Raw genomic sequence first — 27465 nt, forward strand, 5'->3', positions numbered from 1 at the left:
CCAGTAATAGTTTAAATTAAATTAAATTACTAGGTTGTGGCTTAATTTCTTTGGGTCTGGGTTAATTTATATAGTTGGTTATAAACATGATACTTACTAGATATAATGGATATATTATCCAAATGAATATACGAACATGTACTTCATAATTCTTCCCATTGCCAGATATAGTTATCACACATTTTCATTGTTGTAAGATATAATAGATGATAAATAACCTTGAACATAATTTTTTTATCAATAAGGCTAAAGAGTATGCTTCTTTTTTTTTGGAGACAGGGTCTTGCTTTGTTGCCCAGGCTGGAGTGCAGTGGTGTGATCTGGGCTCACTGCAGCCTCTGCCTCCTGGGCTCAAGTGATCCTCCCACATCAGCCTTCTGAGTAGCTGGAATACAGGCACACATCACCATGCTCAGCTAAATTCTGCATTTTTTTTTTTTTTTTGAGAGGGAGTCTTGCTCTGTTGCCAGGCTGGGGTGTAGTGGCGCGATCTTGGCTCATTACAACCTCCACCTCCCAGGTTCAAGCTATTCTTCTGCTTCAGACTCCTGAGTAGCAGGGATTACAGGTGCCTCCCACCACGCCCAGCTAATTTTTTGTATTTTTAGTAGAGATGGGATTTCACCATGTTGGCCAAGCTGGTCTTGAACTCCTGACCTCGTGATTTGCCTGCCTTAGCCTCTCAAAGTGCTGCAATTACAGGTGTGAGCCACCAGACCCGGCCCTGATTTTTTGAGATGCAGTTTCCCCCTTGTTGCCCAGACTGGAGTACAGTGGCGTGATCTCAGCTCACTGCAACCTCCACCTCCCGGGTTCAAGCGATTCTCCTGCCTCAGCCTCCCAAGTAGCTGGGATTACAGGCGCACGCCACCACACCTGGCTAATTTTGTATTTTTAGTAGAGATGGGGTTTCACCGTGTTAGTCAGGCTGGTCTCAAACTCCTGACTTCAGGCATCTGCCTGCCTCGGCCTCCCAAAGTGCTGGATTACTGGCATGAGCCACCATGCGTGGCCCCAACATGTTTATAAGTACTAACACAAGGGCATTTAGAGTCAACAATCCAGAAAAGAGTATTAAAGTTCACATCTGAAAGGTATGATTAACGTACCTCTCTGAGTTGATTGTTATACAGCAGTTTTCTGATAAGCTTATTCAACTAATTCATTACCTAGGGAACAGATATCCTAACTGATTAAAACGTTTAAAACTGATAGGTTACCTGGTTGAGAATATTCCAGGATGCACGCAAGCGTGCTACGAATCAGAGCTGTCCATTGTTTTTGAACGCCAGCCTCAGTTTTGGCCATTGAAAGTGTCACAATACTTTTAATCCCTTGAAGAGCTGCACTGACTGGTGGAGGAACCTGATTATCTGCAGACTTTATTGCTGTGTCTTTCAATATTCTTGCAATTAAGAACAGAATTGTAGGCAGGATTGTCATACATCCTGAAAGAAAAACAAATCAGATTACCTCATAACTATTTCAGTTCTCACATTATAGTTGTTTCCATTGCTTATTTTTTTTTGCATTTGATGGTGGTTTAATATTGTTTTTTACCTTGCCTTTATACAAAATTTACTGTATTACCATTACTATAATTCAATGCTTGAAAAAGAAAATAAGGAAGTGTCATAGCATTTCAAAGACAGAATTGGTATTTTCTTTCTTTTTCCAGCTAGCCTTGTTTTTATTACTTCTAATACTTCACCTATTTAATATTTCATGCCCTTTGTAATGAAAATGAAAAAGGAAGACAGAAAAACAGGAAAAAAACACTACCAGATACTGTGAGAAGCATCTGAGTAACTTGGTGAATTTTACAGCAATTGTAAGACATATAATCAATCCTCAGTGTACTAAAGTCAACCTAATCAAGCCAGGAAAGTAAAAGGACTATTGGGGGAAGGAAAGAAGAAATGAAATAATCCTAGAATTTGTAACTAAAAATTCTAGGTCATGAAAGTTTAACCTCCCACAAAAGGAAAAAAATCCCTTCACCACTCTGACCTGCAGCCATTGTAGCCTCTGCTTGTAAAACTCCAGTGATGGAGAAGTCATTATTTTCAAACATGTAGGGTAACTCTAAAAGGTAGAAAAGTCTTCCTTGGGTTGAGCTGAAATTTACCTCTTTATCTACTGATACAATTTTTACCTTCTAGATCAGGAATGTCTGATGTTTTGGCTTCCCTGAACCTCACCGGAAGAATTGTCTTGGGCCACACATAAAATACACTAACACTAACAACAGCTGATGAGCTAAAAAAAGTCCACGCAGAAATCTCATAATGTTTTAAGAAAGTTTATGAATTTGTGTTGGTGAAATTCAAAGCCATGCTGGGCGGTGGGCTGGACAAGCTTGTTCTGGATAAAACAGAGGGAAAGTCTACTTTTACATTCAACAGTTCTTCAATATCTGCAGCCAGCTGTTACTTTTTTCCAGCCATAATTTCTTTCAGTGTTCCTTAAAGTTGGCTGTCATTCTCCTCTGACCTTCTTGAGTTTTTCTTTTTCTTTCTTTTGTTTTTTTTTTGAGACAAAAGTCTCCCTCTGTCGCTAAGGCTGGAGTGCAATGGCGCGAACTCGGCTCACTGCAGCCTCTGCCTCCTGGGTTCAAGCGATTCTCCTGCCTCAGCTTCCTGAGTAGCTGGGATTACAGGCATGCGCCACCACACCCTGCTAATTTTTTTGCATTTTTAGTAGAGACGGGGTTTCACCATGTTGGTCAGGCTGGTCACGAACTCCTGACCTCAGGTGATCCACCCGCCTCAGCCTCCCAAAGTGCTGGGATTATAGGCATGAGCCACCGCGCCCAGCCCTGAGTTTTTCCGTGTTGCTCAAGAGTAGCAACCAGATTGGAAAACAGAGTTTAGTTACTCCACTTTATGTCTATCTGCTGACACTGTCTTTCCTCAACCTGTAATCCCATGTCTTATTTGAAACACACCTGGAAAGAGCACCTCAGATTTCTGACTTTCTGAATCTTTAATCTTCATAGGCTCCTAAAGGTAAACAAAACCTTAAAAAAAGACCAGCTTCTTATTTCTCACTTGAGATTTAAGAGGAAACTAAGTTATTACAGCGCTTAAAATCAAAGGCAAGCTCATCTTTGTCTACTGTAATATAATGCATTTCCAAATACTGATCAATACCGTACCAGCGGGTGAACAAAGGGATGGTAAATCAGAGAGTATGGTAACTGTGGCTGCCACCAAACGAGCACTTTCTTCTGATAGTCGAGTTTTAGTGGCTATGTGACTTGGAGAGTCTGACACCTTGGTACTGAGATGTGGCATATGCCGTACTAAAATGAACATCAGCAGCTCCATAGTTGCAAACACAAGAGACTTTCCAGGAATGAGACCACCGCTGTCACCTCCTTCACCCAATACAGTACAGGCCTCTTTTTCCATATCATCTTCATCTGAGGTAAAAGATAATTTGGTGAAATTTCCAACAAAAAAAAAGTACGTAAAACAACACAACAAGTATATTTAGGAAATTCCTTCAAAAGAATTTACAAGCAAATGTCTAACTGATGTCACACGTCTTTTTCTGTATAATTAATTCTCTGCCTTCCTAGAATTCTGTGCATTGATCTGTCCTTAAAGGTAATAGTTCATTTTTCACTTGGAAAATCTTTATCACATATTTTTATTGGGTGTATATTTTGTAATAGAAATAACACATATGTTACGTTGAACCAAATTAAATTGACAAAAGGTGAAAAACAGTTGACTCTCAGCAATTTCATTTGGTCCTTTCTAATGAAAATAAAATCAATTTCAAATCTTCTAAATGTATGATTATTATTTTTTTAAATTAGTAACTTCTAGCCAGGTGCCGTGGCTCAAACCTGTAATCTCAGCACTTTGGGATGCCGAGATGGACGGACTGCTTGGGCTCAGTAGTTCAAGACCAGCCTGGGTAACATGGCAAAATCCTGTCTCCACCAAAAATACAAAAATTAGCTGGGCACTGTGGTGTGTGTCTGTAATCCCAGGTACTCTGGAGGCTGAGGTGGGAAGATCCTGGGAGTTTGAGGCTGCAGTAAGCCGAGATTGCATCACTGCACTTTAGCCTGGGCTCTTGAGAGTGAGACTGTCCCACGCAAAAAAAAAAAAAAAAAATTAGCTGGGCTTGGTGGAGCGTGCCTATAGTCCCAGCTACTCAGAAGGCTAAGGCAGGAGGATCTTGAGCTCAGGAGTTAGAGACTACACTGAACTATAATCACATCATTGCGCTCTAGCTTGGGTGACAGAATGAGACCCTGTCTCTAAAAAAGAATATAAAAACTACAGAAATATGTCCTGGCAGTAATATTTAAAAATTTTTTTTTCAGTATAAAATAAGATTTACTTCAAGTTCGTGTAATTTCTACTGCTTACTTAGAGTGTTTCTTTTTTCTTGCAAATAATCGTGAGCAGCTCTTACTATCTGTTGTACAACTCCAGTAACCAACAGCTGGACAGATGATGGATTCCAGGTCAATAGGAGGCGGTGCAAAACACTCAGCAACTCAACACCTATCAGCTAATACAAATAAACACAAATACATTTAATTAATTTCAATGTCAAAGGATAAATTTATATTGTTAAAATCAGAAAATACATATGTAAAAAAAGAAATTGGGTAGCTAAAATTAAAATATAGGACTATGTAACAAATAAGAACATTGTAAAAATCTTGAGAAATGGTCACATTTTACCCCGATGTATATTTTCAAGCAACAAATGATTTATTATCTACATATTTAAATACGCTTTATATTCAAAGATGATCATTCTCCTATTGGAAGGAAATAATTGAGCTAAACAGTATTGCAGAGTCCAATGCGGCTAAAATTTATAATTTCTAACCTGAGCTGAATATCCAAGAATTTCTACAACCTCTGCTTACCAGAGATTGTAGAAATTTTTGGTGAGTTCCTCTTCTATTCACTTCAGCAACTACTACAAACTTTCACCACCGACTTTAAGCTTCTACTCACAATCTTACACATCAAATCCATCCAATGAACCTAACGGAAATTTCAAAGAGGGGGAAAATGCTTAACTGCAACCAAAGTCACCTTTACCTCTTTCCTTAAGATCATGTGTTCAGCCTCTTATCTGGGGCTTAATCTGAGGTTAATCTTTCCTTATGTGCTCCTATCCTATCCTATTTGACTTCCTAGGGATTCTTCAAGGGCTCTGATCATATCTCAAATGTTTTCAACTTCTCTCTCTAGTTAGGCTACGCTCCTCAGTATAATGACAATGCTCAAGTTTTTCTTATCTAATGTCCCCCCTGCACTCCCAAAGCCTCCAGATCCTTTTATCTACCCCATGTCCTCCTCTATGTATCTTGCTCCTTCCTTCCCCAGCCTAGATGCTTCCACTTCCTTGATCTTCCTACTATCTGGCTACTAGTCACCTCAAACAATCCTCTGCAGGAGGTCACCAATAGCCTCCTCTAGATTCATTTCTGTGCTTATTTACTCTATTCTTTCTTTTGAGACTGTCTACCCTTCTTGAAACTCCTCCCTTGTCTTTGATAACTCTGTTCTCTTTTGGTTCTCCTCCAACCTCTCTAGTAGTTTCCACTGTTGATTTATTCCCTTCTTCTCAATTTTTAAATGCTATTTATCCTCAAGCTTCCAATCCTGGTCCTCTTTTCTTCTTCCTTTATTCAGCCTTCCTAGGCTAATGCACTTGTTATTTCTCTGGAATTATGAAAAAAGCCTCAGAACTGGCATCCGTCACCCTTCGCATCTCTTACAAGGCAACCTACCTCTATGGGTTGACAGAATGATCCTTCTGAAATATAAAGTTAGTGACATCATTCCTCTACTTAAACATTTTTAATGATTCCCTATCACTTTCAGGATAAGGTTCAAACTCTTTTACATGTCATCAAGAAACCTTCATGATTTGGTCTTCACCTTGTTGTCCAGCCTCATCTAACAACCTCATGTTCGATTCAAATCAGCCATAGTAAATGGCAATGCCCTTGAACTTGCCGTGTTCTCTCATGCCTCCTAGTGTTTGTATTCGCTATTCTTTCTGAGAGGAAAACCCATCCTGCTTGTGTTGCCTCATGAATTCCTCTTGAAGATTTGATTCAACCATTGCCCACTCTGAGAAACCATCCTTTGCTTTCCTATCACAACATCGGGCTCCTCCTCTCTATTCTCAGCTTTACATGTACTAAAATAGCACTTATCACACTGTACTTATCTCCTAATTCAGGCACAGTGAAACTGCTTTCACTATCTGTAACCTCAAACCATGTTTGGGGCAGACCAGGCACAGAGTAAAAGTAACTGGGTGAATAAATATAGGGAGTCAGTGTACTCATATCGTGTTAAAATAGGATCCAATACAGAAAAAAAATTCCATCCTTTTTTCCGTTGTAAAGCAATACTCGGAAAAAAACACACAATTATCTATCATAGCAATACACTGTACCTGATCTTCTGCGATATGGACTCGAGCATAAGGAGAGTCTAACAAGGTATGTAAGGCCTGTAGGCATGCTGTAACATGTTCAATGGGCTCCTCAGGTCTAGGGGAACAAAGAAACTGTATACTCACACCTGAAATATACAAAATAAAAACATGTTTTTTCACTTATAAAACACTTTATGTTGTTTGATCCCATATTTCTCTATTTATGTTTTTACAGATTACCTTAACATATATTTACTAATGCCTTAGAGTTCAAAATGGTTTCCAACTTAAGCAGCCAAGCTCAACACAAGGTTGTAGTTTTGCAATTAGGTTAATATTCAAATTAGCTATGTGTGAAAGAAGGAATTCCCATGCCGTCAGGTTGATTATGAAGATAATAAGTTTTTATTTCTAGGACTTTTAAAACAATACATTAAGAAAATAAATTTACAAACATTATAAAACTGCTTTTCATTAAATGGTAGCCAAATAATTTTTCATGTATACAAAGTTCTTAAATGGCAAGTTATAGAGGCACAATGGGTATCATAGGAAACAACTTCTTTTAATTTACATAAGGGCAAAGTCAATGTTTTGGAAGTTTTTCACTTCCGAGACCTACTGATGAATCCCATAATTATACCTTATTAATTGTGTTCCTTTTCAACCCTAGAAAACATAAGATCACCAAAAGCTTCATTACAATGTATAAATTCTTAAATGTTAAAAAAGCACCTATAGCCAGGAACGGTGGCTCACACCTGTAATCCCAGCACTTTGGGATGCGGAGGTGGGCAGATCATCTGAGGTCAGAAGTTCGAGACCAGCCTGACCAACATGGAGAAACCCCATCTGTACTAAAAATACAAAATCATCCAGGCGTGGTGGCGTATACCCATAATCCCAGCTACTTGGGAGGCTGAGACAGGAGAATCATTTGAACCCAGGAGGTGGAGGTTGCGGTGAGCCGAGATCACGCCATTGCAATCCAGCCTAGGCAACAAGAGTGAAACTCTGTCTCAAAAACAAACAAACAAACAAAAGGATCTATAAAGCAATTTTACATTAGGATTCACTGAAATCTGCTTAAACGTTTTTTTCTTAATAGGATAATTGGTTAAGTGCCAAGTAAAAAGAAAACGAGTTGTTGAATAAAAAACATATTAAGTTTTTTTACTGAAAATTATTCGATACTGCTCTGTGAATGAACATGACAGCTAAGTAGTTTCAGTAGTTTTTAATAATTTAATTTTTAGGTTAAAAATTCAATTAACAATTTATAAGGTGAGGTGAAAAATCCTTTCACTTTTCCTTCTCTGAACTGTGCTATACTGTACAAAATCTTTCCATAGCTTTAAAATGAAAGATATGAATTTTCAGAAGTGATAAATCTTGAAATACATTAATATAACAGACCTACCTAAAATCAGATGCATTCTGTCTTTGTTAATTTCTGGCAAAGATTTAGCACTACCCGCTGCTCCTGACGCCTGGTTTAAACTGACAGTAGTAGAACGTTTTTGTAAACCAGATATTGCTGCTGCTTCTGTAGACTCTGAGCACGTAAATCCTGTGCTATTTAACCAAAGTGCCACCGCATGGAGAATTGGGGCCCAGGAATTCCGATAGTGAAGTCTAGCTGTATCAATAGTTTCAGGGGTATAAAATGCTCCACCTGTAAAACAATCAAATCAATTAAAAACATTACCTTTTTTTTTTTTTTGAGACGAAGTCTCACTCTGCCGCCCTGGCTGGGGTGCAATGGTGTGATCTTGGCTCACTGCAACCTCCTCCTGCTGGGTTCAAGCAATTCTCCTGCCTCAGCCTCCTGAGTAGCTGGGACTACAGGCATGCGCCACCACGCCCAGCTAATTTTTTGTATTTTTAGTAGAGATGGGGTTTCACCATTCTGGCCAGCCTGGTCTCGAACTCTCGATCCACCCGCCTCAGACTCCCAAAGTACTGGGATTACAGGTGTGAGCCACTGCGCCCAGCCAAAACATTACTATTATAAATGTTTGCTCATTTATAAACCACTAACAAAAATATCTGTTACATACAAAAGAGAAATCTAGCCAAAGGGCTTCTCCTCTTTATAAAGTCACCAAAAGTAACCCCTTTTCTGTAGCTGATGAACTGGAATACCTGTCTCTTCCTCACTGATGCTAGTTTTCCAGCCTTTCCTCTGCTACTGCTGATTTCACTAAGTGTTCTTGCCTTTTCTTACCCTGTTGTCACAGAATTTACCTCTTCATTGTTACCAGTGGCTCCTAACACCCTATCATCTTCTCTTTCTACCATAACCAGGGAACTCCATTTCTTCCTTCTGTTTCTTTCTTTTTCTGCTAATCCTCTCCACCTCCTGTTGTTTCCACTACTAACACTGAGGACTTCCTCATCACTCCTTGCTGTTATGATGGATTAAGGAAGGAAAAAAGGGGGTAGGGGGAACTCCATTATTCTTATCATTAATATACAGGAAGGAGAATGGGTTCTTCGAGTAGGAACTGGTAACACACTTTCTAAACAGAAAAAAATGTTGATGATTTCTATACTGATTTCAATAAGAAAACTAAAGTACAATTTGCAAAGCACTTTAGGAACATAATTTATTGGCACACTAGGAATCTCAAATAGAATATGAAAATACACACATTGAACAGTACAGCAATATATATCTATGGTTATGCATAATGACTTGTTATCCATAGCTATTTAGAATACCCTAGCTCACACAGCTATTATTGTAACAGTGCTTGCTAATATGTTTGCTTCAGCCAACAAAAAAGCTCTATGCTATATCTTCCATCTACAAATTCAATATAGAGTACATACTCTGAGATATCAAACTTAAGTCACAGAAATTTAAAGTGTTACTATAGTAACTGTTGTTGCTAGCCTATACCGTCTCTATTTTGTTTAACTACTACTTTGAACTCCATAAAAGTAAAACTCAGAATGTAATACTTACCATCTGGAGGAAGCTGACTAGAAAATTCAGCTGGTAAAGTCAAGAGTGCATAATCTTTTAATGCTGCTAACCACAGGCGACTGAGTGTTGGCAGCTCGGGTTGTACCAGTGTTATTAAACTATCTGGTGGCAGTTCATCGATGGTACCGTAGTCATCATCATCATCGTCAGTATTTTTAATTGCTCTTTTTGGTTTTGACTCTGCTTCCTTTTTAATATTCATAGCAACCACATATACCTAAGACGATATTTAGGAGGACAAAATAACAAGGCATAAGATAAAAAAATAAGATATTTTAAGTTATTATAAAAATACAGTTAAATCATCAAAGATAACTGGGTATAGATATTAGAAAGCATATACTTTGGCCAGGTGCGGTGGCTCATGCCTGTAATCCCAGCATTTTGGGAGGCCGAGATAGGTGGATCACGAGGTCAAGAGATCGAGACCATCCTGGCCAACATAGTGAAACCCTGTCTCTATGAAAAATACAAAAATTAGCCGGGCATGGTGGCGGGCACCTATAGTCCCAGCTACTCCGGAGGCTGAGGCAGGGGAATCGCTTCAACCCAGGAGGCGGAGGCTGCAGTAAGCCAAGATCGCCCCACTGCACTCCAGCCAGGCGACATAGTGAGACTCCGTCTCAAAAAAAAAAAAAAGAAGAAGAAGAAAAAAAAGAAAGTATATACTTTGATTGGGTATGGTGGCTCAAGCCTGTAATCCCAGCACTTAGAGAGGCTGAGAATCACATGAAGCCAGGAGGTCAAGATCAGCCTGGGCAATATAGTAAGACCCTATCTCTACAAAAAACAACAAAAATACTAGCCAGGCATGGTGGCACATGCCTGTAGTCCCAGCTACTTGGGAGGCTGAGGCAGAAGGATCGCTTGAGCCCAGGAGTTCAAGGTTCCAGTGAGGTATGATCATGCCACTGCACTTCAGCCTGGGCACCAGATTTGAGATCCTGTCTGAAAAAAAGAAAAAAAAAAGTATATACAACTCCATGATTTCCTGATAAACACAAAAGAATAATTCCATTTGCTTTGGAGGTATTTTTCTTAAAAAACTGATCTGACTTCTGACTACTCCTCTGATGGCATGTTCCTTGAGTAGGCTTCTCGGAGTTTTTTCCGGCTTCCCTCTTTCTACTTTACAAAGCACCCCCCACTTTTTTTTTTTTTTTTTTTTTCGCCACAGGGTATAACTCTTTTTCTGCCTCCACCTTCCTAGACTCATTAGACAACCAGGCATTCAAAGTAAGCAGCTGAGAGGTGAAAAGAGACATCAGAAAGGATTTCCATAAATATCTTTCTAAACTCCTCCTTACACAGACCTTAAATGATATTTTGCAATCTAGCCTTTACAACAGATAGCCTGGCCAATATAATCTGCTAGTCACATACATTATCTGTATCCTTTCTCTCTAGTTTGTGAGCCAAAAAGACATAAAAGCAACTTTCCTAAAATATAATTTCAAAGATTCTTCTTTGTTGAATCATATTTATTTTCCTTTGTTTTTATAATACATTTAGGCTTTGGCAACTGGCACATACAAAGCTGAATAGCATATTAATGAGAAAACAAAAAACAAAGGAATGACAGCAAGCAAGAAAAGAATTACGCTAGATAAACATCTTGAGAAAACTGTCTTTCCTCCACAGTGTTATGTCTATTGTACCTAACGAGAAAGTCTAAGTACAGTATCTGTATAGGTACACTGCAAGTTTCTTGATGAGAAGCACTGTGTCTTACCCCTATTCCTACACCGAGCAGACTTACAGCACAGAGAAAATACAGAGTAATTGACTAAATTCTAAAATAGGGACTTTGGATCTCCAAAGTTATAAATATATCATAGTCATATCTTCTAGTGATTACACGCTTGTTTTCCCCCCTAAATTTGTTATAACACCTTTTATTTTTTAGATGGAGTCTCGATCTGTAATCCAGGCTGGAGTGCAGTGGCGCGATCTCAGCTCACTGCAACCTCCACCTCCCAGGTTCAAGTGATTCTCCTGTCTCAGACTCCCGGGTAGCTGGGATTACACACCACCACGCCTGACTAATTTTTGTATTTTTAGTAGAGGCAGGGTTTCACCATGTTGGCCAGGCTGGTCTCAAACTCCTGACCTCAGGTGATCCATCTTCCTCGGCCTCCCAAAGTGCCCAGCCACTAACATTTTTAAGAAAATGTCACGATAAGCACTCTTAAGTATATCCAGCCATTCACTCATCAAATCCTTACTATGTAGGCACCTTTTGCCTTGAATTTGTTATTGTTCTAAGACTGGAAGCAAAAAAAAAACCAAAAACAAATAATACATAGTTTTTGCTCTCCATGAATTCACAGGCTAATATTATAATGAGAGGGAAGTGAAAAAGTGCTTAAAAGAAGAAACTTTTAAATATTTGGTTTTAATTATTTATCTTCTATAATCTTTTTAATGATTTATCTTCTAGTATACTCTACCCAGTGCGTAGGCAGTGTCTGGTACCTAATGAACACTTGGCAGTTTACGCAATGAATGAATGAGTCTCAGGGAACATCACAGATAAACAAATCTTAGCCTTGGGAGTGTGAGAAAGGTGAGACAGTTTTTAAGGACAAAAGTTCACTTGCTCACAGGCAAAGATGGAAAGGGAGCTTAGAGGCAGAGGGAGCAGCCAGAGCAAGAGCACAGAAATAGGAAACTGCATGGTAATCTAAGTAAAGAGCAAGTTTCTCATATAGACTGAGCACAGGTTATAAGCTGGAAGTAGTTGAAGTGTTTTACTCTGCAGGCAATGGGGAAGCAAGGGTGTCACTGTAAGACTTTAAGGTCTATGTATGCATTTTTCCTCAACTTATAATTTTATTTTAATAATCATGCTATAAAAAGTTGGGAAAATAAGAGTTAAAAATGACTCATAACCTCAATTTCTGGGTTTTTAGATTCCATCTTTGTAAGTTGTAATTTTGTGTACAGAGATTCCGTATTTAGTTTTACTGATAAACATGTCACAGGGTTTTCTCATGTGAATACCAGTTTTCATAATCATTATTTTAATGACTTACAGTGGATGACCCATGATGTATCCACCAGTTTTCCCACAGTTGAAATTTTATATTTACTTCTCATTCTTTACTTAGCATTGGGAATCTTAGAAAGATGAAATACAGCTTTTGAAGACAAAAGATATTCATTTCTTCATATTATAAATAATGTTGCAAGTAAACATTTTTGTAAACTTACCTCTTTTCCACATTTTGGATATTTTTCACTAGAATACAGGCCCAGAAATGGAATTACTAGGTCAATGTTTACAAATATTTTTATGACTCTGAATAGACATTGCCAAATGCTTTCTAAAAAGGTTCTATATTTTACATTGCTACCTGCAATATATGAGAATATATCTTTCAGATCTATTTTAAAATAAATTTTAGGCTTATTTTTCTTATAGATATTACACAAAAAAGGAGAAAAATCAGAAACATAAGCAAAATGAAAATTAAAACCACACATAATCCTACTACTCAGATACAATGCTGTTAACAGTCCAGACAGTTATGTAAACATGCTCACAGTTTTTTACGTAATAATGAGTGTGTATGTTTGTGTGTGTGTGTGTGTGTATAATTTCTACCCCAATTTTCTAGTCACTTAATATCATCTTTCAAGATCAAGAAATACATTTAGGTTACTTCCACTTTTTTGTGAATAACACCACCGTAACAAATACCCTTGCAGCAGAACTTTTGTGCATATCCTTAAATATTCCTGAGAATAAAGTCGTCGACAAACGTGTGCAGTTTTAAAATTAATTAATTAACTAATTTTTTTGAGACACAGTCTCACTCTTGTTGCCCAGGCTGGAGTGCAATGGCGCAATCTCAGCTCACTGCAAACTCTGCCTCCCAGGTTCAAGCGATTCTCCTGCCTTGCCTCCCAAGTAGCTGGGATTACAGGCATGCGCCACCACGCCAGGCTAATTTTCTATTTTTAGTAGAGACAGGGTTTCACGATGTTGGCCAGGCTGGTCTTAAACTCCTGACCTCAGGTAATCTGCCTGCCTCAGTCTCCCAAAGTGCTGGGATTACAGGCGTGAGCCACTGTGCCTCGCCTATGTGTGCAGTTTTAGAGGATGTACAGAGGAAGGTGCTGAAGATTCAAAGAGGAAGAGTTGACAGCACTGAGCTTCACACAGCCTCCTCCTCACCCTCATGCCTAACTGGTATCTCCTCCTATCTTCCATGTTTCAGTGTAAACATCGCTTTCTCCAAAAAGACTACTTCTGAGCCTCCAGTCTATTGTAAGTGCCTCTGCTATGTGTTTCAAAACACTTCGTATTTCTCCTACGATAATACTCCTTACCCTTTGTTGCATCTACTTGTTTATCAGTTTGTGTTGCTCAGCAAATGTAGTATATCTCACCCCTGTACTCTCAACTGCTAACCTGACAGAGCTGAAGCTAAATAACACTTTGTTGAATGAATCAGAGGGTGGGAAGTAAGGGAATGAGAAAAGTTTAGTCTTAGATTAGCGGAAAAGCTTAAAACAATTATAATTCCAATAGTCTTCCCTTAAACGTGGTTTTACTTTCTGTGGTTTCAGTTACCTGTTGCTGAATAATACCACGAAAATAGGGAAGTGAGATACTGAGCTGGTACAGGAAGGAATTAGTTACTTCAATACTGGAGGGCAGATGATAAGAATTCTATAGCAACTGGCAGAAGGAATTTAGAAAAGTGAATTTAAAACAATGTAATTATATATTTTTTAAAGTGACTGTGAGAATGAAAAAGGTAAAACTAGCTATTAAAAAACAAAATAAGCTGGGCACTGTGGTGCATGCCTGCAGTCCCAGCTACTCGGAAGGCGGTGGCAGGAGGACTGTTTGGGCCCAGGAGTTCAAGCCCAGGCTGGGCAACAAAGACCCTACCTTTAAAAAAAACAAACAAAACCCCTATGGCCTCGATATCAAGGTGGCAAGTCTACTGAAATGTAATCAAAGAAAAGATTTTTGGCATAAAATATTTTCTATTTTTTATATTTTTGAGTTTTTCCTACCTAATTTCCTCATATTATGCAGGACAGCCCTTCCTCAATACAGAGGTTTTCAGTAAACTGATTAACATATTTTCAAAAAATATTCCATATCACGGGTTAATTTTTAAAAAACAAACATTTTTTTACCAACAGAAGTAGGGGAACATTTTCTCATGGATGAATAAATGGGTCAAAAACAATAGGTTGCAGTGTAGTAAACAATAGGTGTAGTCGTTACCTCTGCCCAAGCTTTGAGAACAGCCAGTTTTTCCATGGTTGTGGCGCTCTCTCGGTACAGCTGGCTAGAGGATCCTTTTCCAGCCTGAACTTTGTCCAGAGAAGAAACAAGAAGATTGTGTACTCGACGGAGATCATTGAGATCACTGACAACTCCACTTCCAATCCATGTACTACATACCTAGACAAAGAGAATTCAAAAACTTTTGTGTAAAAAAAATTAACACGGTATAAGAAAATGGAATAAATGATTTTTTTCCTAGCAGATAAAACACAAAAGAAAACCAAAGAAAAAAGTAAAATAAACTACCCAATGCTATGCTTTGATGATGATGATGATGATGATGATGATTATTATTATTATTATTTTGAAACAGAGTCTCGTTCTGTCACCCAGGCTGGAGTGCAGTGGCGCGATCTCGGGTCACTGCAAGCTCCGCCTCCCGGGTTCAAGCAATTCTCCTGCCTCAGCCTCCCAAGTAGCTGGGACTACAGGTGCCCACCACCACGACTGGCTAATTTTTGTATTTTTAGTAGAGACGGGGGTTTCATCATGTTAGCAGGATGGTCTTGATCTTCTAACCTTGTGATCTGCCTGCCTCAGCCTCCCAAAGTGCTGGTATTACAGGCATGAGCCATCGTGCCCAGCCGATATTATTTTTTATATCAATGGAAAGCACAGATTTTATTGTTCTCCTATGTAGAAAACAAAATAGTACTTAACATGTTTCCACTGTGTACTTTAACAAAAATGTTAACAGAAATAATTTTCCACCCAAAGCAGTTCAGTCTTGAATAATTCTTCAACAAAATTTCTGCTTACCATAGGCAAAGGGTTATGCTAGCTGCTATGAAGGGGACTTAAAAAAAAAAAAGAAAAAAAAAAAAAAAGAGGCTGGGTCCGGTGGCTCACGCCTGTAATCCCAGCACTTTGGGAGGCCGAGGCAGGCAGATCACGAGGTCAGGAGATTGAGACCATCCTGGCCAACATGGTGAAACCCCATCTCTACTAAAAATACAAAAATTAGCTGGGTGTGTGAGTGGTGGTGCATGCCTGTAATCCCAGCTGCTCGGGAGGCTGAGGCAGGAGAATCGCTAGAACCAGGGAGCCAGAAGTTGCGGTGAGCCGAGATCATGCCACTGCACTCCAGCCTGGCGACAGAGCGAGATTCCATCTCAAAAAATAAAAAGGAATAGGAAAAAAAAATCTAGTCCCTACCCTCAAGTAAGAAAACACAGATTGAGGCCGGGCACAGTGGCTCAAGCCTGTAATCCCAGCACTTTGGGAGGCCGAGACAGGCGGATCACGAGGTCAGGAGATTGAGACCATCCTGGCTAACACAGTGAAACCTCGTCTCTACTAAAAAATACAAAAAACTAGCCGGGCGAGGTCGCGGGCGCCTGTAGTCCCAGCTACACGGGAGGCTGAGGCAGGAGAATGGCATAAACCTGGGAGGCGGAGCTTGCAGTGAGCTGAGATCCGGCCACTGCACTCCAGCCCGGGTGACAGAGCAAGACTCCGTCTCAAAAAAAAAAAAAGAAAACACAGATTGAATGAACACATGGGAATGTTTTACCACTGTTACACGACACTTAAAAACAGACAAGGGAGAGATTAATTCTAGCAGGAGAAATGGGAATGTTTAGGTGTTAAGGAGGTTTGTATGTATAGACATAGGAGAGTTACATGAGGAAGAAATGTGATTAGGAAAGTTAACTGGGATTAGATTAAGGTAAATTTTAAATTCCATGGAAAATGAATTCACACTCATTCTGTAAGCAATTGTGAGTTTCTATGGCCTCTGGACACGGGGATCATATTATTAGAATTGTGCTTTAGGAAAACTGTTCCAGTACTTATGTATAAGAAAAAATGTATATAGATAGTAAGTAATATGTTCAGCTAAGTGTCTTCAACAATACCATAGAACAGAGAGGATATGGATCAAACTGGGAATGGAATAAAAAAGGAGAGGCAGGCCGGGCGCGGTGGCTCAAGCCTGTAATCCCAGCACTTTGGGAGGCCGAGACGGGCGGATCACGAGGTTAGGAGATCGAGACCATCCTGGCTAACACAGTGAAACCCCGTCTCTACTAAAAAATACAAAAAATTAGCCGGGCGAGGTGGCGGGCGCCTGTAGTCCCAGCTACTCGGGAGGCTGAGGCAGGAGAATGGCTCAAACCCGGCAGGCGGAGTTTGCAGTGAGCTGAGATCCAGCCACTGCACTCCAGCCTGGGTGACAAAGCGAGACTCCGTCTCAACAACAACAAAAAAAAAAAAAAAAAAAAAAAAAAAAAGGAGAGGCATCTGAGACAGACTTGTAGTTAGAAATCCCAGGATATGGAAACCAATTAGCTATTTTAGGGAAAGGGTGAAGGGAGATACAAAAAGAGTAAGGAATCAACAATTGCCAAATGCTGACTGTTGAAGCTTCTGACTTGAATGGAAGGAAGGTGATACTACTGCTTTACGGGGATGATAGGGGAACAAAGGAAACTACGTGGAGATGAGAAGTGAGAGAGCATGATTTTAATTTTGAATATTTTTACATGCTGAGTTCAAAGTGCCACTAAGAGACTTGTGGAAAGATATCCAGCAGGCAATTAAAAACTTGGGTATGGATTTCAGGAGCAAGTTCAAGGGTAATTACATAACCCTAGGAATTCCCACACAAAGGTGATAACTAAAGTATTATTAGCTAATATTTTTTCAAGGACAGGTTAAAAAAAAAAAAAAAGCTTTAAAGCCAGACCAGATGGAATATAGTTATAATTAAGGGACAAGTAAAATAAGAATAAAGAAAGAAATTGAAAAGAAAACACCAGAAAAACAAAAGAAAAAGCAGGCAAGTGCAGTGCCAATGGAGCCAAGGGAAGAATTTCAGGAAGGAAGGGGTGGTCTCATAGTGTCAACTTTATCAACAATAATTACATGCCCTTACTTTCTTATCTGAAATCCTTGGACCAAGATTTTTATCAGAGTTCACAACTTTTGGGTAAAAGGTACTAAGGTACCTGAACCTCATTAAAGAATACACCTAGCAAGATGTGTGGCAGCACCCCATAATTACCATATAGATGTATCTGCAACAAAATGTATTATAAATCACAATAAGAAAGATTAACCAATGCTACATTCTCACTTAGCTTCACGTCAGAGCCAAATGAGTACAAGTCAGCTCAGGTTTTGCTGCCAAATAAATGATAAAAAAAGCTTTTGGTTTTCACAGCATTTGGGTTTCAAATCATGGCTAATGGACTTGAGTTCCTACATTGAAAACGTTTTAAAAGTTAAGAATAAGTATTTATATCAAATTTTATTCTCAAAGAATTCAAAACTAATTTTAATAAAATTAATAAGGACATTTTTAACTGATTGTTACCAATTAAGGACATACTGATGGCAAAATTTAAAATGTCAGTCAAAACTGCTGAAAAATAATTAAATATAAAGTGAAAAGAAATTAAATATGAATATGAAAAGAAAGAGTTGTTACTCCTACGGAAACTAAAGAACATATGGGAAAGATTTGATAAATATTTCTGTGAAATTTGGTAGAAATGTAACTAAAAGTTGGGGAAAATTACAGAGATTAGGAATTTGGCACTAAGCTTTCTTTGCAAAAACCTAAGTACTTTCTTCACATTAAAGAATCAGAAACTAGGCCGGGCGTGGTGGCTCATGCCTGTAATCCCAGCACTTTCGGAGGCTGAGGTGGGTGGATCACCTGAGGTCAGGAGTTAGAGACCAGCCTGGCCAACATTGCAAAACCCCATCTCTACTAAAAATACAAAAATTAGCTGGGCGTGGTGGCACACACCTGTAATCCCAGCTACTTGGAAGGCTGCGGCAGGAGAATCACTTGAACCCGGGAGGTGGAGGTCGCAGTGAGCCAAGATCACACCACCGCACTACAGCCTGGGCAACAAAGGGAGACTCTGTCTCCAAAAAAAAAAAAAAAAAAAAAACAGCCAGGTGCGGTGGCTCACACATGTAATCCCAGCACTTTGGGAGGCTGAGGTGAGTGGATCACCTGAGGCCACGAGCTCAAGACCAGCCTGGTCAACATGGTGAAACCCCATCTCTACTAAAAATACAAAAAATTAGTTGGGCATCATGGCGTACACCTGCAATCCCAGCTACTCAGGAGGCTGAGGCAGGAGAATCACTTGAACCTGGGAGGTGGAGGGTGCAGTGAGCCAAGATCAAGCCACAGTACTCCAGCCTGGACAACAAGAGCAAAACTTTGTCTCAAAAAAAAAAAAAAAAAATCTGAAACTAGAATCACAGATAATGCATTATGGAGTCTGTTTATGAAGAGTGACAAAGTAGCACTGAATTAGTAAAATAATCTTCAGAGAAAAGACTTTGCCCTACATGAAAAGCCTGGTGAATGAATGTACATTTAAAAGTTTTATGCTGAAATGAAATATTTAAGTATGCATTATGTTCATGATCTGACCCTACTTTAAATAATTTTTGATTGATCCACTGATTACTGTACCCGGTTGTGTGACAACTGAGGGTCCTTCCTATAATCTAAGAGTTACCCTGATTTTAAAGTTTCTTAACATGACATTTGTTCTAACAGACAGGCTAGGATATCATGTAGGCCAACTCCTTACTTTCCTTTAAGGAAAGGAAATTGTAACCTACAGCTTTACCTGTTAGGAAACCACTCCCAGCAATAGAAGGAAAGGAGGTCACAAATTTAAGCCTGCCACTAGAAAAAAGGAAACTTCTTATAAAAAAACGCAGCTAGGGCCACAAAAGCAGTAAGTTTAAGGCAAATTCAATACTCATATACAAGATAAAATTCTAATAGCCTTTGCTTTTCTAATGATCAGGAGCATTGTAGGAGATTTTGTCTGCTTAAATGCTGTGCTCTGAAACATAATCACGATACACTTATTTACATATGGACAGTAATTTTTTGATATTTGTGTGGCAGTATCCCAAACCAAATTACCTAGTCGAACTTGAAGGTGTGCACCATGATCCCGAGACCTATCTCTTATCAACAACGTTTCTTCTCTCTCTGGTCTCCTGTCAGTGAAGAGAGTTAATTTCTCTGAAGACTGCCTGCCATTAAGGTTTCAGAGATACCAATCTCAAAAATGGAAGGAAGGGGCAAACTCGTCTTCAGTTACAGAGAGAATAAAGTCAGAATTTTAAACCTATTATTGCAGAATCTTCTCTGCATAGAGGCTACATGAAGCTTGGCCATGGATTCTAAGCAAAAATGATGGACCACGGCACTTTACTCCAGAAAACTAGAAGAAGAGAGTTGCTTCTCTTCCGTCTTTAGGTAAGCAGACAAATAACCTGATTTCCTAAAAGATTAGAGCTTAATACATGAATCCTTTTTCAAAATGAAGCATATGAAAAAGAGAAACTGATTAAAGGCATAAGAAAATATGCGTTTTTTGAGGGCTGGGTGTGGTGGCTCACGCCTGTAATACCAGCACTTTGGGAGGCCAAGGCTGGCGGATCACGAGATCAGGAGTTTGAGACCAGCCTGACCAACATGTGAAACACTGTCTCTACTAAGAATACAAAAATTAGCTGGGTATGGTGGCGGGCGCCTGTAACCCCAGCTACTCAGGAGGTTGAGGCAGGAGAATTGCTTGAACCTGGGAGGAGGAGGTTACAGTGAGCCGAGATCACACGCCACTGCACTCCAGCCTGGGCGAGAGAGCAAGACTCAGTCTCCAAAAATAAAAAGAAAATGTGCCATTTTTTGGTGGTTTTGTTTTGAGTCTCCTCAGATATAATAAGGTGAGAGTAATTCCCTGGGATTAATTTTGCAATGAAATGTGTATATTGTGAAATTCTCTTCAGGATGATTTAATACCTACAAACTAGCAAAATTTTTATAATATGTGGTCAAAAACAGTGTTTCAACCACAATGTTTATTACCTAATTATTATTTCATCATTTCATACAGAATAAAAAGGAAAATTACCACTGTTGTATTTCCAAGATAAAAATATTATTTAGTTTTGCTCTTTTTTTTTTTTTTTTGAGACAGGGTCTCGCTCTGTTGCCCAGGCTGGAGTGCAGTGGTGCAATCTTGGGTTATTGTAGCCTTGACCTCCTAGGCTCAAGATATCCTCCAACGTCAGCCTCCCGAGTAGCCTGGACTACAGGTGTATGTCACCATGCCCAGCTAATTTTTGTATTTTTTTGTAGAGATGGGGTTTCCCCATGATGCCCAGGCTGATCTCAAACACCTGGGTTCAAGCGATCCTCCCATGTTGGGCTCCCAAATTTTTCTCTATTCTTTCACACAAGTTAAATTCTAAGATATCTATGAATTTATAGAAGACAACTATACAAAGTCCCATTTTTCTCCTTACCTGGCAAGCTTTCGCTATTATATCTGATGGTGTATCTTGTGAAAAGGCTGGTCTTAGAGCAGCTCCCACCTAGAAAAATAAATAAAGCATTTTATTTTTTATTTTTATTTTTTGAGACATGGTCTTACTCTGCCACCTAGGTGGGAGTGCAGTGGTGCGACCTTGGCTCATCACAACCTCTGCCTCCCAGGCTCAAGCAATTCTCCTTCCTCAGCCTCCTGAGTAGCTGGGATTACAGGTGTGTGCCACTACCGCCTGACTAATTTTTGTATTTTCAGTAGAGACAGGGTTTCACCATGTTGGCCTGGCTGGTCTTGAACGCCTGACCTCAAATCGTCCACCCGCCTCAGCCTCCGAAAGTGCTGGGATTATAGGTGTGAGCCACCGCGCCTGGCCCAAGGCATTTTATTTTTAAAGGTAAGTAGTAAACATAAAGCCTCTTGTGTGTTTGGAGATGAAAACACACAAAAACCCTTCTATGTTCCTTTCCTTTTTATGACCTCTCCCTTATTTCTTTTCAGTTATAATAAACTCAGTCATACCCTTTTTCTTTTGCTTTCCAGGAGGTTATCATTATCAAATCTATATGAATGTTATATAAAGTAGGCAAAAATCTTGTTTTTTTTCTCGTTTTTGTTTCATACTAAACAGGATTTTCCGACAAAGTCACATTATCAGACATACCAAAAATTGCTATTGTTAGATTTTTTTTCTGTCTATATTTTTCTAAACCTATTTCTAAGAGTATTTACCTTATGAGTCAATCTTCTATCTGGATCAATTTCTTTAAACAACTGAGTAGTACTAAAGATTTACAGTCACTCCATGACCCTAGAGGACATTTAACCTCAAAAGGAGATGCTTTAAAAAGCTGCTCAAAAATATTAATTTATGCATTTTTGTTATATTAATAAGTAGAGGAATACGAGCTTCTGTTTTAAATAAGCCCACATCAGTCACAGATTCTTAGCTATATTAGATACAACAAGTATAAGTTGAATACAGGAGTAAGATGTAGTCAGCTCCTACGTTGAGATATTCTTCCCTTATAATAGAGATCCAGTTGGTCAGGTATATCGATAGTAGTTAGGAAATGAATCGAGACTCCCTCTCTATGACTAAAGACAGATGGTAATTGATCACAGTATGTGAGCCAGTATTGGATTCTGTACTGGCAGAGAAAGAATACTGTATGAAATAGGTTACTGGGTTGACTGACACAACTGGAATATGACAGATTATGTAAAAGTAGTATATCAATGTTGAATTTCTTGAGGTTACCTATTCTGTAGTCATATAAGACAATGTTCTTGTCCTTTGAAAATACAGTCTAAAATGCTCAAGGGTAAAAGCACATGATTTAAACAATTTATTTTTAAATGGTTTAGAAAAAAACTGTGTGTTGGGGAAAGAGAGAGAGAACCATTGTTTAAGCATATGAGGCAAAATTAACAACTGGCAAATATGAATATGGGTTGTAAGGTAGTTTTTTATTCTATTCTTGTAGCTTTTCTGTAAATTTGATATCATTCTTTTTTTATTTTTGAGACAGAGTCTTGCTCTCCCATCCTGCAGGCTGGAGTGAAGTGGTGGGATCTTGGCTCACTGCAACCTCCACCTATCAGTTTCAAGTGATTCTCCTTCCTCAGCCTCCCAAGCAGCTGGGATTACGGGTGTGTGCCACCATGCCTGGCTAATTTTTGTATTTTTAGTAGAGATGGGATTTCGCCATGTTGGCCAATCTGGTCTCGAACTCCTGACCTCAGGTGATCCATCCGCCTCAGCCTCCCAAAGTGCTAGGATTATAGGCGTGAGCCACCGCACCCAGCAATAGCATTTCTTTTTTTTTTTTTTTTCTTTTTTTTGAGATGGAGTCTCGCTCTGTTGCCCAGGCTGTACTGCAATGGTGCAATCTCAGCTCACTGCACCCTCTGCCTCCCTTGTTCAAGTGATTCTCCTGCCTCAGCTTCCTGAGTAGGATTACAGGTGTGCACCACCATGCCCAACTAATTTTTGTATTTTTAGTAGAGATAGGGTTTCACCATGCTGGCCGGGCTGGTCTCGAGCTCCTGACCTCAGGCGATCTGCCCACCTCGGCCTCCTAAAGTGCTGGGATTACAGGCATCAGTCACCGCTCTCAGCTGGCGATATCATTTCTAAATAAAAAGTCTTTTAAGAAACCCACCATTCCAATAGGTTGGGTATTTGGGAGTAAACAATTGTATACAGGTTTTCTATAGCTAGTTGGGCTAGAAGTTATAATTTCTTCACTTAAGATGTAAAACAACGGATTATACATAATTCACATTTTAAATTTTTTATATATTTAAGCACAACTTTTAGATGAGGTATAGCGTACTGAAGCAAAGATTTTGCCATAATCACAGTAAAAAAAAAAAATCTGTTATTTCCTTGTTAAAAAATTTTATCCTTCATATAACCCCCCACTGCTAGGATTAGTTTACTGTGCCTCATTTGAATAACATAAGTACAGGTATGAATCTCAGGACCAACAAGCAGATCCCTCTTTTGAATGAAATAAAAAAAAATTGGGCGGGCGTGGTGCCTCACGCCTGGAATCCCAGCACTTTGGGAGGCCAAGGCGGGTGAATCACGAGGTCAGGAGATCGAGACCATCCTGGCTAACACGGTGAAACCCCGTCTCTACTAAAAATACAAAAATTAGCCGGACTTGGTGGCATGAGCCTATAGTCCCAGCTACTTGGGAGCCTGAGGCAGGAGAATGGCATGAACCTGGGAGGCAGAGCTTGCAGTGAGCCAAGATTATGCCACGGCACTCCAGCCTGGGCGACACAGTGAGACTCTGTCTCCAAAACAAAACAAAAAACTTTGAAACTATCTAACTCTTTCAGCAATACTTTTTTTTTCTTTTTGAGACAGAGTCTCCCTCTGTCACCCAGGCTAGAGTGCAGTGGCGCGATCTCAGCTCACTGCAACCTCCGCCTCCTGGGTTCAAGGGATTCTCTTGCCTCAGCCTCCCGAGTAGCTGGGACTACAGGCGTGTGCCACCAGGCCCGGCTAATTTTTTGTATTTTTAGTAGAGATGGGGTTTCACCGTGTTAGCCAGGATGGTCTCAATCTCCTGACCTTGTGATCCACCTGCTTCAGCCTCCCAAAGTGCTAGGTTTACAGGTGTGAGCCACTGTGCCTGACCTCAGTAATACTTTTAACTGTTGTTCTTAAGAGTTAATTTATCCTTTATTATACAAGCGGCAACTGCTATCTGTTTCTAAAAATGCTTATGAAGGTTTGCCATATAAAAATAATGGCAGCAAATCCACAACACTCTTTTGAAGGTTCCTTTTATCTCTTAAACGGCAGGGCTAAATATCTAAACACAAGACTGGAAAACTGAGCTGGAATTTCTATTCTAGTTTTATCACTAATATGTTATCACAACTTAAAAATAGTGACAACAGCTTGACACTTATTTCTTCATTTGTGGGGTGACTAAAACTAGGTAACAGACAATGGAGATAGAGACGCATTCTACAGAAATAAACAGATTGCAGTTCCAAATGCAGTCCTTCAGGAAGTCCACACTTCTTCAGTCGTCTTTCAAAAGATCAATTTTAAATTTTTAAATAAATAGAAAATCTCACATTAGCCTGATACTGCTCCAGTATCACATGACCTGGAAATTCTGGCTCAGGCACAGACGCAAACTTCTTGATAATGTCTTCAAGTGCCTGGAGCCCAGCCATTCGCAGCTGGTTGCTATGATCAGTCGCAGCCATGAATGCCATGCGAATGAGGTCAGAGAGATGAAGTACCAAGAGGTCATCTAAAAATAAAAATAGAATGCAAAAATGAAAACTCTTCCAAAAATAAGTGTAATAACATAAAAATATGAAATGAAATACAGTTTTGATAAAAAACACAATCCACATATTTCATGACTTTGGAAATAGTAAAGATACTATATTCTTTCAAGACAACTTCTATATCAATCTTTCAAGAATAGTGATATACAATACAGTAATGCTGATGATGTTATAGGATGTACAATGATATTTGATGCAAAATACTTTTAACGTAACTTTCCCAAAATCAGTTTCTAATTCTTTAAGAACAAAGGCTTGGCAAACTTTTTAGGTAAAGAACCAGACAGTTAATACTTTTGACTTTATGAAAGAAAATAGAATCTTGGGACCCCAAACTCACTATGCCAAAGAGAAACTGAGGCTTGGGGACTGAGTCTTGCAATACTGCCTTCCTTTTGCTCCCAGGTAGCTGTTAATTTCACATCTGTGTGTCACTGCCTCATTTTAAGCCACATTCCCACAATGACAGAAGGCCAAAAATCTTCCCAAATGGCCTCCTCTCACAAATTGCTCACAAGGAATCTTTCCAAATACATATCCCTCGCTAAGAACCAGCCCTAAAACCAAGTTCTGCTGAATCTCACCCTGACAATGTCAACTACCAGCTTATTTTCACAGGTATAGGACAAAGACAAGATGAGAAATCATCCCTCTCTCTACACTGAGGCCAATGCATAACCGACTTTTTCCTTTATTCCTCCTTTTCACATGTAAAATGTAGATTTACAGAGGCTAGGCAGGGTGAGGTGGCTCAGCCTGTAAACCTAGCACTTTGGGAAGCTGAGGTGGGTGGACAGGTTGAGCTCAAGAGTTCAAGACCAGTCTGGGCAACATGGTGAACCTCATCTCTACAAAACATACAAAAATTAGCTGGGCTTGGTGGTGTGGACCTGTAGTCCCAGCTACTCAGGGGGCTGAGGTGGGAGGATCCCTTGAACCTGGGAGGTCAAGGCTGCAGTGAGCCGAGAGCATGCAACTGCACTCCAGCCTGGGTGACAAAGTAAGACCCTGTCTCAAAAACAAAACAAAAAAAAAACATTTACTGAGGCTAATCAAAGCCTCACAGGAATATAATAACCATTTACCTCACTGCTTACCCTCCCTTCCCCCTTTTTTTTTTCCATCCTGCTGTTCTTTCTTCTTTAAATAATGAAGTTCCCAAAACCCCCTTTGGATAAAACATGGGTCACAGATGCTCCTGTTACCTATGTTTTTTCCCAGGTGAATCCTTAACCTTGGCTAAAAAGCCTCTATCAATTGATATCTGCGCTTCAGTCACTTTTTGGTTCACACTTTGTAGGCTATATTATCTTATTATTATTTCTTTTTGAGATGGAGTATTGCTCTGTTTCTCAGGCTGGAATGCAGTGGTGTGATCTTGGCTCACTGCAAACTCTGCCCCCAAAGGGTTCAAGTGATTCTCCTGCCTCAGCCTTCCAAGTAGCTGGTATTACAGGCCTCACCACCACACCCAGCTAATTTTTGTATTTTTAGTAGAGATGGGGTTTCACCATGTTCACCAGGCTGGTCTCAAACTCCTGACCTTGTGATTTGCCCACCTCTGCCTCCCAAAGTGCTGGGATAACAGGCGTGAGCCAGTGTGCCTGGTCTCAGGCTATATTATCTCCATTGCAACTACTTAGCTCCACTGTTACTGTGCAAAAGCAGCCACAGACAATACGTATAGAAATGAGTGTGCTGTGCTCCAGTAAAACTTTATTTACAAAAATGACTGTAGGTTGGATTTGGACAGTAGGCTGTAGTCTGCCAATCTCTACTTCAGAAAAACCCTTGTCAGGAAACTTAAATCTACAAAATAAGAAAGAAAAGACTTTTATAAGAATAAGATGTGGAAAAGGGAAATGTTTTTCCTTTTAGACCTAGAGTAAAAGTTGTCCTGGATCTGTATGAACCAAGTTTAAAAGCAAGTCTCAAAATAATTAAAATGATACCAACTAATTTAACTACATCCCAGAACAAAGTCCAAAATTATTTTGGAACACACCAAAATCCAGCATTAATATCATAAAATTTATAATGTCTGATATCTAATAAAAAAATTACCAAGAATGCAAAGAAGTAGGGAAATATGTCTCACAACAAAGAGAGAAAAAAAAAAATCGGTGAATAGAAACAAGTCTAGAAATGAAAAAGATAAGAGAAGTAGACAGGGAACTTTACATAGCTATTATCGATATGTTTCCTATGTTCAAAAAAAGGAAAAGAAAAGCACGAAAATAATGAAGGGAGAAATGAAAGGTAGAAAAAAACCACAAAGGGGAATTGAGAGATATAAAGTAAAATATCTGAAATGAAAACTACACTGGATAAAATTAATAGAGATTAAATACTACAGATCAGTGAACTTAAAAGACATAGCAACACAAATTATCTAAAGAAATTATTAAGCTCAAGGCCTATAAAGTTCTTCAGGAGGCTTCAAAACCCACAAAGTCTTTTTGAAGCAGTGACAATTCTACGGTTCAGCCTGATCTTCAAACAGTTCCTATTTAAATAAGTTTTTGTTGTTATTGTTGTTGTCAAAGTTACAAGTTGTGTACCTTCAATTTTTTTTCATGTGCCTACCA

General features: G+C 39.3%; 1 protein-coding gene across 1 annotated transcript in view; it reads right to left on the reverse strand.

Annotated features, from left to right (window-relative positions):
• The window catches only part of HEATR5B (HEAT repeat containing 5B), a 105967-nt gene that overhangs the window by 15642 nt on the left and 62860 nt on the right, over nt 1-27465 (reverse strand). The window contains exons 25-33 of the mRNA XM_025354649.1: nt 24656-24837; nt 21033-21101; nt 14673-14852; nt 9404-9641; nt 7853-8107; nt 6451-6578; nt 4389-4533; nt 3158-3424; nt 1221-1448 (exon numbers count right to left, since the gene is read on the reverse strand). Coding sequence (XP_025210434.1) covers nt 1221-1448; nt 3158-3424; nt 4389-4533; nt 6451-6578; nt 7853-8107; nt 9404-9641; nt 14673-14852; nt 21033-21101; nt 24656-24837 — 1692 coding nt within the window. The remainder of the gene's footprint in view (nt 1-1220; nt 1449-3157; nt 3425-4388; nt 4534-6450; nt 6579-7852; nt 8108-9403; nt 9642-14672; nt 14853-21032; nt 21102-24655; nt 24838-27465) is intronic.

This window comes from Theropithecus gelada, chromosome 13 (assembly GCF_003255815.1).
Source record: "Theropithecus gelada isolate Dixy chromosome 13, Tgel_1.0, whole genome shotgun sequence".
In the NCBI taxonomy this organism is placed as follows: domain Eukaryota; kingdom Metazoa; phylum Chordata; class Mammalia; order Primates; family Cercopithecidae; genus Theropithecus; species Theropithecus gelada.